Source organism: Neomonachus schauinslandi, chromosome 10 (genome assembly GCF_002201575.2).
Source record: "Neomonachus schauinslandi chromosome 10, ASM220157v2, whole genome shotgun sequence".
Classification (NCBI taxonomy): Eukaryota; Metazoa; Chordata; class Mammalia; order Carnivora; family Phocidae; genus Neomonachus; species Neomonachus schauinslandi.
In genome coordinates this window covers 25,444,642-25,464,424 of record NC_058412.1, presented here as the reverse complement: position 1 = coordinate 25,464,424, position 19,783 = coordinate 25,444,642, and the positions used below count along the sequence as shown (strand labels likewise).

Sequence of the window (19,783 nt, the reverse complement as noted above, 5' to 3'; positions counted from 1 at the left end):
AAGATTTTTATTTATTTATTTGAGAGAGAGAATGAGACAGAGAGAGAGAGCATGAGAGGGGGGAGGGTCAGAGGGAGAAGCAGACTCCCTGCTGAGCAGGGAGTCCGATGCGGGACTCGATCCCGGGACTCCAGGATCATGACCTGAGCCGAAGGCAGTTGCTTAACCAACTGAGCCACCCAGGCGCCCTGTGTTTATCCATATTGATTATATGTTTGAGTTACCTGAGTGAGAACACTACTATGGCTTTGTATGGTATTAAGTACTATTAACTGAACAGTTTTTCCTGTTCTTAATATCTTGCATTAGTATGGTACATTTGTTACAGTTGATGAAGAAATATTGATACATTATTAATAACTAGGTCCATAGTTTGATTACGGTTCCCTTTTTGTGTTACATAATTTATGGGTTTTACCAAATGCCGGAAGTCCTTGTTATCTACCATTATAGTACCATACAGAATCATTTCACTGTCCTAAAAATCCCCTGTACTCTTCCTGTTCATCCTCTCCCCTTTCATTCCCCCACAACCATCCCCTGGTAACCATTTACCTTTTTACTATCTCATCCCCTGGTAACCATTTACCTTTTTACTATCTCCATAGTATATAGTCATATAGTTTCTGGAATGTCATATAATTGGGATCGTACAGTATGTAGCCTTTTCAGGTTGGCTTCTTTAACTTAATAATATACTTTCAATATTCCTCCATATCTTTTTTTGACTTGATAGCTTATTTCTCTTTATTGCTGAAGAATATTCTATTTTATAGATGTTCACAGTTTATCCATTCACCTATTAAAGGATTATTGATATAGTTGGATTAATATCTGTCATATTTGTTACTGCTTTGTACTTATTGCCCGTGTTCTTTATTTCTTTTTTGTTTTCTGTTATTCTGCCTTCTGTGGTTTTAATTGAGCATTTTAATGATTCCATTTTTTTCCTCTCAGCATATCAATTATAGTACTTTTTTTAAAAACCTTTTTTAGTGGTTGCTGTAAGGTTTACAACATGCATTTGCAACTAATCCAAGTGCACTTTAAAATAACACTATACTGCTTCACAGATAGTGCAAGTACCTTACAGTATTTCCAGTTTGTCCTTCCTGTTCCTGATAACACTGCAGTCATTCATAAGCTATAATTACAACATATTGTTGCTATTAGTTTTTGAAGAAATTGTTATCTCTTGGATCAATTAAGAATAAGAAAAATCAAATGAAATAAACTAAAGATGTTATTTTATCTTTATTTCTTCTCTAATGTGCTTTCTTTCTTAAAGTAGATCTGAGTTTCTGACCTATATCATTTTCCCTCTCTCTGAAGAACTTTTTACTAGTTTATAGCTCTGATTTTATTATGTTCTAGTACTTGCTATTTTGGGTTGAGAAAGGAATTCTTTACCACCACCTCAGGAACACACTAGAGACTTCTTTTATGATGTTTCTTTAAGTCACAAATAATGTATTTTATTATATATGGGGAATAATTAGGTAGGCTAGCAAACAAAACTCATTTTGTCCCCCTAATGGCAATTCTCCTCCCATAAATTTTTTTTTTTTTTAAAGATTTTTTTTATTTACCTGACAGAGACACAACGAGAGAGGGAACACAAGCAGGGGGAGTGGGAGAGGGAGAATCAGGCTTTCTGCTGAGCAGGTGGTTTAAGACATTTCCTGTCAAGTTTTAAAAATTTTGGTTAATATGCATTTTTCAAATGTTACAGAGATACTTAACTGTACTAACCTGTGTGCAAGGAATGATGGGGAATAGAAAAATAAGCAAACATTGTGTATTTCCTCAGCATATAGCCTGGTAAGAAAGATAAGAAATGTGGGGTGCCTGGGTGGCTCAGTCATTGGGCGTCTGCCAGGGTCCTGGGATCGAGCTCCTCATCGGGCTCCCTGCTCAGCGGGGAGCCTGCTTCTCCCTCTCCTGCTCCCACTGCTTGTGTTCCCTCTCTCCCTGTCTCTCTCTCTGTCAAATAAATAAATAAAATCATTTAAAAAAAAAGAAAGGTAAGAAATATATATAATTAGATGTAATATAATTCCAAAATGTATTAAGTGCAGTTGAAGAGTCTATGGGATCCCAAAAAGGGGATGTGGGAGCAGAGAGATAAACTTAGGGGAGCATATAAGTGGCTTCCTGGCATACATAGCATTTGAGTGGACTTTGAAGATGGCTGTAATTTTCACAAAGTGGGGCAGGTTTCTGTGGGAAAGGGAGTTCTGTAAATAGAAAGTATAGGAGTAGGAAAACCTGGGGCTTAAGAACGGAAAGCTATTTACCTTAGCTTAAGGAAGTTGCAAAAAGGCTTGCCTAGTAACTGAGGTATGTCTGTAGATGTTTTTTGTTTGGCCTGTATAGTTAGAAAAGTTTTCTTTATATATGAATATTTTTAATTGGATATTAGTCCTACCACTTCCTGTTATCTTATACCTTATCCAACTTTTAATGCATATATAATACTAACCTGCAGCTGGAGGCATTTGGGTAGGTGACCTGTAGAAACACGGAGTAAGAGGCAGGATTTGGAAGTTGGAACAGTAGGTTGGGACCATTTTATAGAGGTCATTGAATGTCATTGTAAGATATTTGTATTTTATTCTGTGATTGGTATAGAGCTAGTAAAAGTTCCTCGTCAAAGGAAGGACATGGTTAGAACTTGAAATCATAAGCATATTACTCTTTTTTTCTTTTCTTTTAAGTAGGTTCCATGTCCAGTGTGGGGCTTGAACTCACGACCCTGAGATCAAGAGTCGCATGCTCTACCGACTAAGCCAGCCAGGTGTCCCAAATATTACTCCTTGACGGTGTGATGGTACAGTGCAGGATGGATTAGAGTTGGAAAAGATTGTTAGAAATAGTTTAGTAAAGAAATCATGGGGCTTTGAACTAAGGCAGTGGCAGATGGGTAGCAAACTGAGCAGATAGTGGGAGACATTGGAAGGTTAGAATCTACAGAACTTGGTAAATGTTTCTGTCTGGGGGAGTAACATGATTTTAAGAGCATGCAGGAGTGAAAGGGCTAATAATGTGCCATTATCAGAGATGGTAAAGCCAGAAATAGGTATAAGTTTAAGGGAATATAGGGCATGGAAATGTTGACTTGTTCTTAATAAAATATGGGAATTCATAATTTTGACAGCAAGCTTAACCAATTTGTGATAAGATTATTTTGCTTCAGGTGGTTGAGTAGTACCTGAAATATGCCTGCCCTTGTGTAAACCTTTTTTCTCAGTATTCTTACTCAAATGGAAATTAAGAAAGATACATAATCTTTGAAGTTCATTTTGGTAATCTGATTAGATTCACTTAACTGATGAAACAGCAAAGACTTATAATGACTTAAATATTTTTTAAAGATTTTATTTATTTATTTATTTATTTTTAGATTTTATTTATTTTTCAGCAGAGAGAGAGATAGCGAGAGAGGGAACAGAAGCAGGGGGAGTGGGAGAGGGAGAAGCAGGCTTCCCGCCAAGCAGGGAGCCCGATGTGGGACTCGATCCCAGGACCCTGGGATCATGACTTGAGCCAAAGGCAGACACTTAATGACGGAGCCACCCAGGCGCCCATATAATGACTTAAATCTTAATCTGAGTTGTCATTGACAGCTAGCTTGCCTCCCCGTTTTCCCTCTCTCTTCCTCCTTCCCCAGTTCTTTGGTTCTGCCTGATGTTTTCTGGATCTTTTTAGTTTGTTCTTTCTTATAGTGAGTGAAAGTATTCTGTACAAAGTCTATATGCATGTCTCTGTGGTCTGAAGGTGAATTTGATCAGAAAGAAAAGATGAGAAATTATTTTTTATAAGGCTCCCCTAAAACTCTGCAGTTATGATTCCTTTATGCCACTTTGCCTTTAACACCTGTTTCAAGGGTTCCACCACCAGCCTTACATTTGAAGGTTCATTAGAAGGACTCACAGTTTATTCATGGTTATGGTTTTTTGGAAAAGATAGGATACACAAGAGGACCAGCAAGGGAAAAGGACACACCAGGCAGAATCTGGAGGGATCCAGGTGGAGGCTTCCAACATTCTCTCTCTCATAGGATGGGCTGAATAGAATGTGCTTCCTCCACCAGTGTAACACATGTGCAATTTTTCTGGCCAGGGAAGCCTGCTTTAAGATTCAAAATCCAGGGTTTTGATTGGGGGCTGATAATGTAGGGACTCTCTGCCTGCCTAAATAGCCCCAGCTACTGAAATTCTAGACTCTCAGAAGGAAAGTGGGTGTTTGCCATTATCATTTTGTTTACAATCCAGGTTAACTGGTACGGTGTCCCAAGTGGGTAAAACAGCCTTAATCAACGTAAGGAAGGAACAATGTAAGAGCCAAGGGCTAGTCTTTACAAGCAGCCCCTTCTAAAAATTGCCGCAACAGACCTGCTAGGTTAATTCTCCTGCAAGATTCCCATTCCTCTTTTTCCAATTCGAGGCTGCCATAAGTTTCTGACTCAATTAAATGCCGTTCTAACGCTTCTTATATCTTGTGTTTGTATTAGATCTTAAAATTTTACTTTTCTTTTCTGATTGTGGCCTCAGTCAAGGTCCTCAGATACTAGAATGTAGATTTTTAATGCGCTGTGCCTTCAAGAGTATTGGTGATATAGTAATATTTGTTTTTAAAGGGAGTGTTCCTCTCATGGTTCTGGGATTTCAGTTCTTTTTAGTCTGTTACACATCTTGGATATATTAATTTTCTGCAGTATGGTTTAAGGTATAGGACAGAAAAGGAAGAGATAAAACTTTCCTCTACATTACTGAAGTGCTCATAAGAGCCTTGTAAGCAAGGTAAGTATTATTAACTCTATTTCTACTAATGACCAGTTGAGGCTTAGGGTAGTTTTAGGTAACCTGCTGCAGGTAGCACAGTTTGCAAGGGGCAAAGGTGGATTTTCTTTTTTTTTTTTCTTTTAACAGCTCTATTGAAATATGATTTACATCCTACAAAATTCACTCACATAAGAGTACAACTCAGTGATTCTTAGTTAAATTTATAGAGTTGTGCAATCATTCTCATAATCTAGTTTGAGAATATTTTCATTACACAAAAAAGAAAACTTGTGTGCATTTGAGGGCAGTTCTGGCTCTGACTCTCAATTTTTTTTTTTTTTTTAAGATTTTATTTATTTATTTGGGAGGAAGAGAGAGCATGATCTGGGGGAGAGGCAGATGGAGAGGGGGATACAGACTCCCTGCTGAGCAGGGAGCCTGACGCGGGGCTCCATTCCAGGACCCTGGGATCATGACCTTAGCCGAAGGCAGAAGCTTAATCGACTGAGCCACCCAGGCGCCCCTCTGACTCTGATTCTTAAGCAACCATTTATCTGATTTCTGTCTCTGTAGATTTGTATTTTCTGGAAATTTCATATGAATGGAATCATATGAAATGTCTTTTGTATCTATCTATCTATCCTTTTCCCTTAGCATACTGTTTTTGAGGTTCATCCATGTTGTAGTATATATCAATAGTTCATTCCTTTTTATTGCCATAGTTATTACATTATGTGAATATACCATATTTTGTTTATCCATTCACCAGTTGATGGACATTTAGGTCACTTCCATTTTTGGCTAGTAGGATTAATGTTATAAAGATTCTTATACAAGTCTTTTTGTGAACATATGTTTTCATTTCTCTTGAATAGATACTTAGGAATAATGTGGCTGGGTCCTATAAATCTATGTTTTAACTCTTTCAGAAACTGCCAAACTATTTTCTAAAGTGATGGCACCATTTTATATCCCAGCAGCAATGCGTGAGGGTTCTAGTTTCTCTCTATTCTGGCCAATACCTGTTATTGTCAGTCTTTTTGATTATAACCATTCTGATCGATGTATAGTGTAACCTCATTTGGTGTTAATTTGCATCTTTCCAGTGACTCATGATGTTGAGCAACTTTTCAGTGTTGTTATTAGTCATTTGTATGTCTTCTCTTGTGTAATGTCTGTTCATATATTTTGCCCTAGTTTAAATTTGATAATTTGTCTTTTTACTGAGTTGTAAGAGATTTGACGTATTCTAGATACAGGTTATTTTGCTTTGTTGAAGAGCAAAAGTTTTTGATGAATTCATTTTATAATTTTTTTCTTGTGTGGGTTTAGCTTTTGGTGTATTTAAGAAATCTTTGTTTGATTCAGGGTCACAGAGATTTTCTCTTCTTGAATAGGAATCAGCAAACTACCCTCTGCGGACCACATCTGGCCCACAACTTGTTATTGTAAATGTTTTATTGGAACATAGCCATCCACACCCACTCATTTACATATCACCTGTGGCTGCTTTCTCTTTACAGTGACAGTTGAGTAGTTATGGAGATTGTATGGCACCCAATACCGAAAATATTTATTATTTACTTTGTGGACCCTTTAAAAAGATTGTTGCTGACCCCTGTTCCAGAAGTGTTGTTATTTTAGCTCTTACAGATATGTCTGTTACCCAATTTGAGTTAATTCTTGTATGTGGTATGAGGTAAAGATCTAAGTTCACCTTTTTTTTTTTTTTTGTGGTTATTCAGTTACTCCAATACCATTTGTTGAAAACACTATCCTGCAAGTAATGAGTCATTTTCCTTTTGCTGCTTTTAAGATTTTCTCCATGTCTTTGACTTTCATCAGTTTTATTACAGTGTATCTAGATGGGTATCTCTTTGTGCTTATTCTACTTTGGGTTGTTGAGTCTCTTGGAACTGTAGATTAATGTTTTTCATGAAATTTGGAAAGTTTTCAGCCATTATTTCTTCTAGTTTTACTGTACCTCTTTTTGGACTCCTCTTGTATGCATCTTGGTATGTTTGATGTTGTCTACAAGTCTCCAGTGCTCTGTTCTTTTTTCTTCAGATCTTTTTTTTTTCTCTCTACAGATTGGATGATTTATTTTATCTTTAATTTCACAGCTTCTTTATGTAATATTTTCAGACCATCTAGTAAATTTTAATTTCATTTGCTATACTTTTCAACTCTAAAATTTCCATTTAGTTCTTTTTAATAGCTTGCATTTCTTTGTTGATATTTACTACTTATTTAGTCATTGCCATATTTTAACTTTTTAAAGCATAGTTTCCTTGATTTTTTTGAACATATAATAATTATTTTGAAGTCTTTGCTAAATCTGGTCCCATGTGGATACAGCTTCTACTGGCTACTTTTTTTTTCTTTTTCCCCTGAGAATGTGTTACACTTTCTTGTATTTGTGGCTCATAATTTTTTCTTAAAACTGGACTCTTAAAATCATGTATTATAGCAACTTGATTCTGGTTTTATTAAAATTTTCTACAGGTGGTAGTGGTGGTGGCGGTTGTTTCATTCGTTCTTCATTCACTTTTTTTTTTTTTTTTTGAGTAACTTTGTTGGCCTTATATGCAGAATTTACCCCTCCCAAAATTGTGGCTACTGATGTATCTCCTCAGCTTTTCAAAATTTCTTATAATTTGGCTTTCTAGAGTTCATCTTTGTGTCTGCATTGCTTAGTGCTTAGCTAATGATTGGTTGGAGGTTGTGATTGAACACCTTGGGCCGGTAAGGCTTTCATCCTCTGCTGGTGGATTAGGTATAGTTTGGGGAGCATATTCAAAATTTGGGCCATTTTCTAGCTTGCCTCCTTTCCTTTCTATTGGGTCTTCTCTGGTCTCCCTATGTGTGCACGTGGATTTCCAGTCAGCCTGGGTTGTGTGATGTTGGTTTCTCTCAGGTCTCCACTTTCCCTTGGGCATGCTCTCCTAATTAGCTGGCATTTTGGGGTAGCTTGGGACCTTATGGGTCTCCCCTGCACATATGTGCTTGCTGCCTTCTACTCAGACGGGGTTATGTGGAGGGCATCAATCCTTTCCTCAGAATATGTGAATTTATCGGGTCCCTCTGTGGCTCTCTTCTTTCCAGAATCTCCCTGTTAAATTTCTAGGTAGTCCTCAGGTTTGTGGCTTGCCGCCACTGGTGCTGTAATCTCAGGCTACAAGAGCTACAGGCCTTTCTGTTTCCTGCTGGGTGTGAGTTTTCTGCTCTTAGCTCCAAATCAAAGTCAGCTCCCTTCAGCAATGAAGCTGCTGGTTTTCACAGCCAACCTCATCATATTGGTGGAGTGGGGCAGGGGGATGGAGGTAGCTCCTGGTAAGAAGCCAGACTCCTACTGTTCTTCCCAAGAAGTTCAGTTATTTTACATGAATAAACTGTTCTTACTGTGTTTTTTGTCTGGTTAATTTCTAGAGCACAAAATGGTTTTTTTGTTTTTTTTGTTTTTTGACAGTTTTGTAATTATTTTTTGAGGGTGAGATTTTGTACACCCTCACTGGGGAAGACCAAATTGACAACTTGAATTCTAAAATCTAGGAATATTACATTTCAAAGCCAGATGTTCTTTTTTCTAATTCATACTTTGTGGAAATACAGAACAACAAGTAAATTTTTTTTTTTTTTTTTTTGAGAAATAACAAGGAGGTAGATGTTGATTCAAAGCTTAGATTTCTAAGTATGAGCCTTTTACTTTGGTATAGATAGATTTGCAAGCTGAGGCTGAGGGTAAGTGAATGGTTTGGTGGCTCTGTGGAATCGTAGACATGTATTATTTCTTTAGAGTGAGCCAACGATTGTTGACAAAGTACTTTCCCGGTAGTGTTTCTTACTTCATAGCAATTTTAAAAAATAGATACTGTAATTATGATCATTTTACAGATAAGGAAATACATTTTTAGGTTAGTAATTTACCCACCCTCTCAACTTTTATTATGTGACGGAGATGGTACTTGAACCTATTTCTTCTGGCTTCTTGTTTTTTATACTCTATGTAACTGCGTCCCTACCATGTTATATAATTACTTACATACTCCTTGATGATCTTAATTTATTTATTTATGCAGATAGTACTTGAAGTTAGAACAGTTCATAACAATCTTCTTGAATTTTTACTAGAGCTCAAATTCTTTCCTTTCAAATGATAATCACTCTTAACTTATTGAAGAGCCCCTATTCATTCATGCAGTTGTTCAGCAAACTGGTAAAAGAGTCAGAGAAAGAGATATTCCATGGCAGCTTCCTCTGCCAGCTTCCTCTTTTTTTCTTACTCCATAGATGCAGATTCTGCCCAAGAAGCCCCTGCATTGCAGAGGGACTGGAGATCTGTATGATCTGTTTATTTCGCAATTGACAAGGGTAAGGGGGTCTTTCTGGGGGAGGCGCTTGGGTGCCCTGAATTTAGCTTTATGAAGCTGGGCTAACACTTATTTTGGGAATAAACTTAAACTTAGTATTTTTAAAAACTCTTTTATGAATTCTGTTTGTCCTACATCAGTTAAGTGTCAGATTATCATATTAAAAAGCATTTATTATAATGGTGATTTTTTTTTTTTTTTTTAAAGTCCTGTTCAGAACAAGTCAGACAAACATGATTCACGCTTCTAAAATTCCAATCTGGGATCATTTAGAATATAAATAATATTGAATATATGTAAGTAAAATTTCACTGTAATGAAAATTTTAAAAGGCTTTGGATGAACATCTATTTCTATAGCCCATCATAGTTATTCTTTATTAATCTGCTCTGTTCCTTTTCCATAAATCTGTCAATCTGTAGAGTGAAAAAGGGACTTGTGGGTATGTCATAAACATTGTGGGTGGGTGTGGTGTCTTTTTCTTGCTGCTAGAAATTAATACCTACTTCCTTGAATTCTATGTCCACCCTAGATGCCAGTGAAATTTGAGTTGTATCTTCATACTGTCCTGTATCTCTTTATTAGTGTAGGTAAAAGGTGCAGTTGGTGTTTCTTATGGGAGCCAAGATTAAGTTTTGTAGGTCTCACTTGGCAGGTTTATAAAGTGCCAGAAGTGGTGGTATTTATAAAAGGATAGGATTAAAATATTGAGGAAGAGTTTAATGCTCTTTTAAAATTGTGGAAGGATTAGGCAGATGATTGTAGCTTTGATGGGTAGTTGAGAAGACTTGACTTGGTGATGGTCTGATGGGCTTATTTTTATATTTGAGGACATTATTACACCTGCTAGTAAAATAGCTTTGTTTACCTAAAGAAGTATTGTACATTTCTGTATTTAAATAGATATTTTTAGTATTCTGTATCTCTCTTATTTTTAAATGGTCTTCTTTAAACATTTCATTTATAGATTAAAAAATTCAACAGTATGTATCTTACTATTACCATTATTAATAAATGTTCCACTTTTTAGTGCCAACACATTGGAAAACTACTTTTATTCTTCTACTTCTTAAATGACTTTTTTTTTTTTTCTTTTTCTGTTTTCTTTAAGCCATAAGGATGAGTTTACCATTATTCCTGTACTGGTTGGAGCTCTGAGTGAGTCAAAAGAACAGGAATTCGGAAAACTCTTCAGTAAATATCTAGCGGATCCTAGTAATCTCTTTGTGGTTTCTTCTGATTTCTGCCATTGGGGTAAGTTCTAGATTTTAACGTATTATGGTAGATAATATATACTTGTGGTTAATGGTATCTTTTCACTCTAAGCTCTGATTTTCAGTTCCTTATCACTTCCCTTGGAAAGTTTTACTTTTATCTGCAATGTTTAAAAGTGAATAAAAAAGTCTTTTAAAAAGGATCAGATTATGATAGTGGATTATGGATACATTTCCAAAGGCGACTGGTATAATTGGATTCACACTGTGAGGGCATCCTTGCTTAGCCACTTACATTAGTGGGAGTTAAGATCTTTTAACCCTATTTGCAGGTTGAGTTGAGTGGTAGATTATCTGAAGTTAGTTTTTTTCGTAGATATAACAAATACTCTTCTTTAGAAGGTAGAAGAGCACTGTGTGCTATGCCAGTCCTTTTCCACATTTCTTTTTTTGTAATTAGTGTTTTTTTCTTTCTACTTTTCCTTTGGTACTTAATTTTTGCCATCAGTTTAGAACTACCCTCCAAAGAATGTAACATGTTGGCTATTAGCATTGTGGTCTTCATTGGTAATGGTTTATAAGGGTAAGGACTCTTAAGTGATTTTTGTTATTGTGAATAAAAAGAGTAAGGAAACTTCACAGTAAATAGATCATAAAGAAAGACATTTGTGGATGCCTCTTTGAGTAAATTTTATTTGTTGAGTCTTTGAATATAATTTGCTCTCCTTTATCCATTGCTATTCTAGAGTATTTTTGAATCCTTTTCCTTTTAGGACATCTCTCATTGGCTTGAGGATGCCAATATCTGTTCATCCTTCAGTTATTTCTTTGATTATAGAGAAAACATAAGGCACAAGACTATAAATTTTAAGATAGAGTACTAGAATGGCCAGAAAAACATCCTCAATGAGATATAGGGAGCCCTGGCTTTATGTGTCTTAAGCATTGATTACCAGAGTTGACTTAATATCTGTCCTGGTTAGGCTGGTATTTTCTCTTACCTTGCTCTGTGAATGGTGTTGAGATCATTTTAAGAGAGCCATCCTTCCTTATAGATAAGTATTTTGGTTTAAGGCACTAATTTCTCATCTGGGGCTGATTGTCTTATGAGGGGGCATTTGGAAATGCCTGGAGACATTTTTGGTCATTACAGCGGGGTGGGGTTGGAAGTGGGGATGCTTTAGGCATCTACTTAGTGGAGTCCAGAGAAGCTGCTAAATAAACATCCTCTAGTGCCCAGGACAATCCTCATCAAAGAATTATCCTGCCCAAAATATCTAGTGCTGAGGTTGGGAAGTCCTGGCTTAGGGTATGCAGGTAGGTGTGCTGCCTTACCAAACTCCCTAAGAGGTTCTCAGGGTTCTTTAATAATCAATTCTATTGGCTAATTGGTTTGCTACCTTTGGCAGAAGTTATTTTTTATGGATTATAAGTATATTACTTAGATGTGAGGACTGGGTAGATGCTTGGAAATTCTGATGTTTAGTCATAGTTGATCTTAAAAACTAAGGAGTATCATTGTTGAAAAAAGGGTATTTTTCTTAGTATTGTGAATTTGCGTTGGTAATAAAGCATGTCCGTATGTTTTAGAAATTAAAAATTCTTGAAGCATGTGTCCCCTCCCTCTTCACTTTTAAGGCTCTTATGAGTCACTTTAAATTACTTTTATGATTTAAATAATCAGTTCCCCTGATACTGTTCTTTAGAATCTGGATTCTCCCTCAAGGTTGGTACCATGTGCAATCACAGCATAAATCCACACAAAAATCAGTAGATGCTTTAAAATTGCTCTTTTCTGTTGAATCATTCTTTTTACCTCATTAATGAGTTCTAAAGCAAACAAGCCCTAGTCCAAATACTGTATTTAAGTACAATATTGAGAGAGAAAGATGAATTTTATAGTCTACCTAGATTCTTGGAAAGTTATTTAGGCCATTTGATCTTCTGTGTTGTAGAAAATTTTGGCATTTAAATTGTAAGCTAGGATTTCCTGGCGCTAATTACAAATAAGAACTCAAAATTTCCAAAGGTTGGTAGATGTTAGTTATGAGAATTATCCAGAGACTGAAACATATTTATATTTACATTTGGTGGTTAAGTAATAGAACTTTTCCAAGTGTTTATTTTTTTAGTATCACTATCACTAACAATACTCATTAAGTGCTTACTTTGTACTTATGGAAAGCACTGTACTAATTCTTATTAGGAAATTCGATGAAGATCTGGGGATAAGTGGAAGGTGTTGCATGGATACTATTCCAAGATTGGTAGTTTCCCTTCTACAATAGTAATAATAACCATCATTCTTGTAAAGTAAGATTCATTTTCTATTTTATATGCCTAATTGAAGTAATATGAATAATTGGCTAGTTATGGGTTAAAATGTCTTAGAAATTTTCATATTTCTCAAATTTCATGCTCTGGTGACATTGGTCATCTTTTCTAAATTAATGAATGTTATACTTCCATTTCAAAATCTAGTTTTTTCTTCTGAGGATATTTCTTAATGGTTTCTCCTTCTTCTTCTTGTCCTTCTTCTTCTTCTTCTTTGTAAGGATACTATATAAATTGATTTTACCATATCAAAGTAATGATAACACTGAATTAGAAATCATTTCACAGGAAGAATTCAGCTCCTCACATACTCAGAGATATTAAAAGTTTCATTGAGTTAAGCTGTCAACACCCTGTACATTTCTAAATAGCTGATTTTTGAGGAAAAATCACTTAATTGATTATGGTACAGTTGACAAGTTACTCAGATGCCTACAGTGGAATTTCGTTTTGTTTAATAATGTATTAGACTACTAGCAGTGACAACATTTTTCATTTCTAGTCATTATTTCTATTATGTCCAGCTTCTGTTAAAAATAAGGCAAGAGGTTTGGTGATAGAGACAGTGATTGGAAGGGTTTTGCCTGGTTGATTTTACTTGTTAGCCAATATCCATTACAAGAATGACTTTATTTTTTTTAAGTGTACTTTGCTTTAAAGATTTTCGTCTTTTAGATCCCATTTAAATTTTATAAGGACTTGAAAAAGACATCAGAGAGAGAAAAAGTAGGAAAATTAAAATATTCTCAAGTTTTCTTTTTGGGTGGGAAAAGCTAAGGGAGAGTGGGAACCTAGATTCTATTATGCCCCTTCTTTTTGTCCCTTCATTTGAATACCCCATCCCGCCAGAAAAAAAAAAAAAACCTCACCATTTCAATTTCTGTCTTTTATTTTATCGTTAGTCTGAACCACATGAAAATTAGTCAGCCCAATAGGGGGATGTTTCCTAGTTAACACTTGATGATCTACCTCATTTCACCCTTCCTGCTACTACCAAGGATTGTGGTCTAAGTGAAGGACATTTGCTGCTAGTATTTGATTTTTACTATGGTTAGGTAATGTTATCTCCATACTTTTTCTGATCAAGTTTCTTGTCCTATAAGATGGCTCCATATAAGAGAATTTTGACTGGGCCTATTTTAGTTTTTCTAGTTGGTGGAATTTTCATTCTGTTTTCCTAACTTTCGTTTTTGCTCTTCTCCATATATATAATATATAATGTTAATATTAATACTTTCCTGATCTCCCTGAAATTTATATTTTCACATTTAGATTATTGACAGCTTTCATTGACATAATTTCTAATTAACTTCTAAGAAGTTTCTAAATGAAACTGCATCTAACAGAAATTGATTTTTTTAAAGTCGATTCATTCTACTTAATTTTCCTTTTATGGCAGTTTTAAGTGCAAATTAACTTCAGTAAATTTACTTGGTAAATGTTAATGATAAATTATTTTATTAAAATATGAATAAAATTTACTACACTCACTTCAGTTTTGGATTTTTACATATAAACTTATATTTGTCAAGGTTTACATAATTTCTTTTTTATAAGTATGTGTCACCTATCAAAAGTGGCATTCCCCAGAATATTTATGAATTTTTATCTTTATTCAGATTTCTAGTTTAATATATATATTAACAAGTGATTATTCATGCCTGTTCTTTTTTCCTTTCTGTTGTTAGTCTCTTAGGTACCTAAGGTATTACTATTTTCTAAATAATTTCAATTGGTTTAAGTATAAGTTAGCTAATTCCTGAAATACATCTTATCCAAGCTTTCATATTTGTCTTCTCAAATTTTATACATACTAATTCCACATATTTAAATTTTTGATCTTTTGAGGGAAGACTAATACTTTTTTTACATTATGACTAAGACTTTAGAATGAAAGGACTGTAGTTTTTCACGATTTCAATTACGAATGTCCCCAGTTTAGGTCCTTAGTATAAAATGACCTAATAATCTATCTCATAGGTTGTTGTGAGGGTTAACTCAATTGAAAATGCTTTAACATATAAAGTGATTAAGTGATTGTGTAACAGTACAATTTTTACTGGACATATGTCTGAAAGTCTGTTTTGTTCACTAATCTTTTGGGGGGCTTTAAAATCAACTTTCCAAGCTCATTGTTTATTTCTGCAATCCAGTGTTTAGCTTAATGTTGAGGTATTTGATATTTTTTTACTTTTTGTTTTGAGGTACTTAAAAAGTAGTGTTGGTTCTTGTAAACCATTCATTGTTATGTTTGTCCTCATTAGTTGATTGTTGTGTGTTAAACAGACATCCCTGGAGCTTACTCTCCACACTCTGTGAATCCACTCATTAATCACCAGTCACCTTTGGAGATGGGAAAATTACTTACCTGTATTTCTTTTTCTCAGAAAGCGTGCTCTGGAATGGATTCACAAATGAGCTACCCTCCTTCCCTCAAAGAGTAAGGTTTCTGCTTTACAGGATTTTTTTTTCTTGGGTTATTTTTCCTCTCATCTTTTGAATTTGAAAAGAACTGAGGGAAGGCACCTGAAGAAACTACTGACATACTCACTAGGGGAGCTCCAAAGCTTGTGCTGCCCCTAGGGGCAGTGTCAATGGCTCTTAAAGCTAGAAAGCTCATACTTGGAGTTGAAACAGGGGCTCAAAGAATCCATTTTCCCAGTGTACCTTCTGAAAGGATAAGTTTCAGGTAAGTAATTTTCTCTTACTATGTGATATGCTTTATTCATACTTATAAAAGTATACAAGTCCAGTTCTCCAGGTACATAGGCAACTGTGTTTGCTCAGTTTAGATGCATAAGCTTTACTGAATGTTAGAAGTATTATAAAACAAAATGTCTGCTCATGAGTTACACAAAATCATAACATATTTTAAATCAACAAATGTTTGATTAAAGGTGCATTTATGAACAGTGTATTGTGCTAGTGTTGTCATTTCTTTTATTTCTCATTAAATAAAATCTTGATAAGCTTCTTTTTAATAATTAGATACAAAAGATTTTTTGCATTCAAATTCCAAGAGGTGTTTAACTGAAGTTGTGTGTGTGTGTGTGCGTGTGCGTCTGCACACACCTCCCCCACCCCCACCCCCACATACAGGCTAGGATGATGGAAACTATTTACTTTGAATTAGATGCTTTTTGTATGTATATTGACCAGAATGAATTACTCAAGTAATTTTTAAATGCTTGTGCAATTTTTAAAAATTATTCTAAGTTTGAGCTGTTTAAGTAAGCTACATTTTCAGTGTAGTAGCTTTATATAGTGTGGATTTAGCTACTTAATTGATATATTATTTAGAGCCCATAAAATATTTCTACTCGATTCTTCAGCTACAAAATGCAAATACCTAAGGAGTAGCAAGAGGTAGATAGCAAAATGTTAAACATTTACTCATTGATTTCCTGTGCATTTTGTCATTCTTTTTAAATCACATGTTGATTTAGTATTTTAAAGTATTCAAAATATCTTATGTATTTTTCTCTTACTTCAGAAGTAGTTTTTAAGTGAAAGTTACAGTGAAAATGGTCCATGTGAATAAGGCAGTATTTCTAAATACAGTTAGACTTTTTACTTGTGATTAAGGCAGGTCTGACCAACTTCAGTCATTTGAAACAGCAGTTCTGAACTTGGAAATAAGCAGAAAAGACTTTCGAGTAGCAAATGGTTATCACAAAGTACATGCATTTTTCTCTGTACTTGAAGAGTAGCAGTTTTCAGATTAGATAGTTATGTCCCAGTCACAGGGATTATTGGCAGCGAAAACTAACAGCTATCTCCTGAAACAAGGAAAAGAATGCATTAGTATAAACCTGAAGTAGTTCAGATTCAAAGAATATTCATCTTGATTGCTTCCAAGGATATTACTCTTACTACAGTTGACAGCGAGTCAGAAGTTTCTTGTCTAAGATTATTCATTTAATTGTTCATTCATTTCACAAAAGATTTGGGGCCACTCTATCAAAAGACCTTTGAAATAGAAATAGAAATTTAGTACCAATGAATTGAGTCAAGAAGTTATTGCAACAGACTTTAGATTTGACTTTGAGCTTTCCAATAGCCATCTGGCAAATAGGAAAAATAGGGTCAATTTATATAGTTCTCACTATTAGGTAGGAGTAAATGTGTACATTCTGTAAAGAAAAGCAAAACTATACCTAACTAAATTTTGAAAGAAATGTCTGATGAGTTATTTAATATAAGGGCATCATTGAGTGATGAATTGTCACTGTTTAAGAATTTTTTTTAGTGCAAGGACTGTAATGGATCTCATAGTTATGGCGACATGTAGTAATCCTCAATGTTTACAAAAATGGTTGTTATATTCAGAAAGCAGATAATTGTCTCAGAACCTTATTGCTTGATTCTAGGATATCATGAATTATAAGACGCAATACTGATTTAATAGAAGCTCTTGAGGGAAAGTAAGAACTGTTACATGAGTAATCGTACATATTAATGTATGTGTAAAGTTAAAATGTGAAAGTTAAGGAAATACAGTATATTCTAGAAAGATGACCATCAAAGATGATCAACATCAACAAGTAAAGAAGTGTTGAGAACTGTGATGTGTCTTTTTTTCCAAAAAAGAGCACCAAAAGAGTTTTACTATTTTGCATCGCTTATCATTTATAAGATGATGTTTTTTAGTAAGATAAACAGAGAACTTAAAAATCATAATTATCCAGCCAAAGAAACCCATCTTCTCAGGTGTGAGGATAATAATTGTATATGTGAACTTTGCTCTAAAAATGAAGCACAAGACACAGAGTGTGCATATATGACTGGTGTACTCACATACCTTTAAAATGCATTTTGGTGAATCTTTTAAAATAACTAAATATAAAAGTAATGAGTTCTAAGAAACATAGGCATCACAGAAATACAAGTGTAGATGTATCTGAAATACAACATAGTCAGTGGAATAACATACCACAATTATTTATGAATACGTTTAACTTTTGGTTTTTATATGACTGTAGTAGGGAGCCAAATTTATTACCTGAGCCTTTTGTTTTCTGTCTTCTTTTCAAGCTTCTTCCAGTTTACCCTCTGTGTTTCTTGGAGAAGAGCTAAACATTGAATGTTCTGTGCTTGTACTCTTACTGAGATATTATTGTCAGAGTAGGACTATTATATTTATTCTTTTGTGCCTCCTGTTTTAAGGCATTTGTATTGATCTTTTTCAAGTAGAGAGTTTTGCAAAAATGAGATAAATATTTTTATTGAGGTCATAAAAATCATATAAGCCACATGTATTTCTGACCTGCACTTTTTTTTTTCTGTAATAGAGATCAAATCTTTGCATTTATATAGCAAAAGCTAAGCTTTCATTGATCTGTTACATTGAGATAGTTTCCTTAAACCAGATTTCCTTGAATCATTTTCTTTGGGTTTACCTTCCATTACAGACTGATATAATATGTTTAACAATGCTTCTAACTTTTAAGCTGTTTTGTTTCCTTAGTCTTTTGTATTGCTTGTGACTTTAAGGTTCTACAGTTTGAAGTAGTTTTTAACATCATAAAACACTGGTGATATATCATTTCTTTATTACTTCCCAAATATGCCTTTTATTTTTATGTACAAGGGCTCTTGGGAATGATTCTCTCAGAGGCGTAAGCTGTGCTTTGCCTTCCATGAGAACTGAAATTATTTGGTAAGCGCTTGCTTTCTTTTTAGCTTCTAATTTTTCCCTATTTTATTTTGTACATGATATTTGTTTCAAGGTCAAAGGTTCCGTTACAGTTACTATGATGAATCCCAGGGGGAGATTTATAGATCCATTGAACATCTAGATAAAATGGTAAGTCTTACAGGTGTGGGGTTTTAATGCTCTAAGGTGTTTTCTTTAATTTCAGATTAGTGATTCAAGACTTAATATGTTGAAATATACAGTGGACTAATAATTCTTTCCCTATCTTTATTTAACTAAATGTGCAAAATATAGTTTACAATCATATGAATATTGATTATAAAAATAATCCCTTTTCTATTAGTTGAAATTTCCTTTATCTTAATTTTATTTGATTAATGAGACTAAGAATAATATACAGATTTTAGATGCTATTTGGGGGAGTGTCTAAGGTTTAGGGATGACAGGATACTAATGCCATTACTTACTTTTAAGCAGAAACAACCGTAGCAAATTCTTAGTTTATTTTATTATTTAATTATATTTTTTGGCCATTTGGATTTTCTTAAATGGTGTTTCATTTTGTTGTTTAAATAGAGAATTTAAAAATATGATTGTATTCTTATCTGGCCCAGTACAATAGACATTGATCCTGCTGTCATTTTCCTTAAAGTAGTATGGTAGTCATAGTACTTGTTTTCATAGTTAAAAAGTCATGCAAATCATTTTGTTGTTTTTTTTAACTTATAAACAGAATATTAAATATAGCGGATATATCACTTACTGGCTTTGACCTTTGACAGATCATTTCAGTTCTCTAGTCTTCAATTTGTCATCTCTAAGATAAGAGACTTGGAATAGGTGGTCTCTAAATTGTCTTTAAACTCTGTCAGACTTAAAGTCTATGATACGTTTGAAATCAACTTTACCACTGTTTGAAAAGCTTTATGCATATGTTTTAGTATAAAAATATTTAGTCTAAAGTAGATAAAACATTTTAGTAAGGAATTTGGATCTAAAACTATAGGTAGGTTATACCTTGTATATTTTATTAAAAGCCAAATGGAATGAATGCAAATTTAGTTACCTAGGAGATTTTATTATATTTAGATTTTATCATATTCAAATTTATCTTGTTACTTAGATCCAATTATGGCCTAATACTTTTACCTTTAGAATTTTGTTTGGACTTAATCTACTGACTTTTCTTTTGGCTTTATGATGTCATGTCAATCATTTAATTATTTTCTGGCTTCTAGTTCTGATCTTATTTTTCTGAGGCTTAGTTTTCAGTTGCCTCAGAAAACTTTTCTGGTTACGTCATCATTTATTTTCTTCACGTAGCAAGTGGTTAATGGGTGTCTCCTGTGTGTCTGGTACTGTGTGAAATACCGAAGCTGTTAAGAAGATAAAACATTGTCTCTCACTTAATAGAACTTACAGTGC

The 19,783-nt window shown here is 34.3% G+C and overlaps 1 protein-coding gene across 4 annotated transcripts in view; it reads left to right on the top strand.

Annotated features, from left to right (window-relative positions):
* MEMO1 (mediator of cell motility 1) overlaps positions 1–19,783 on the top strand; it is a 119,854-nt gene that overhangs the window by 88,634 nt on the left and 11,437 nt on the right. For all 4 annotated transcript variants that reach the window (XM_044919122.1, XM_021697335.1, XM_044919124.1 and 1 more), the window contains 2 exons: positions 10,266–10,408; positions 18,432–18,508. In XM_044919122.1, coding sequence (XP_044775057.1) covers positions 10,266–10,408; positions 18,432–18,508 — 220 coding nt within the window. The remainder of the gene's footprint in view (positions 1–10,265; positions 10,409–18,431; positions 18,509–19,783) is intronic.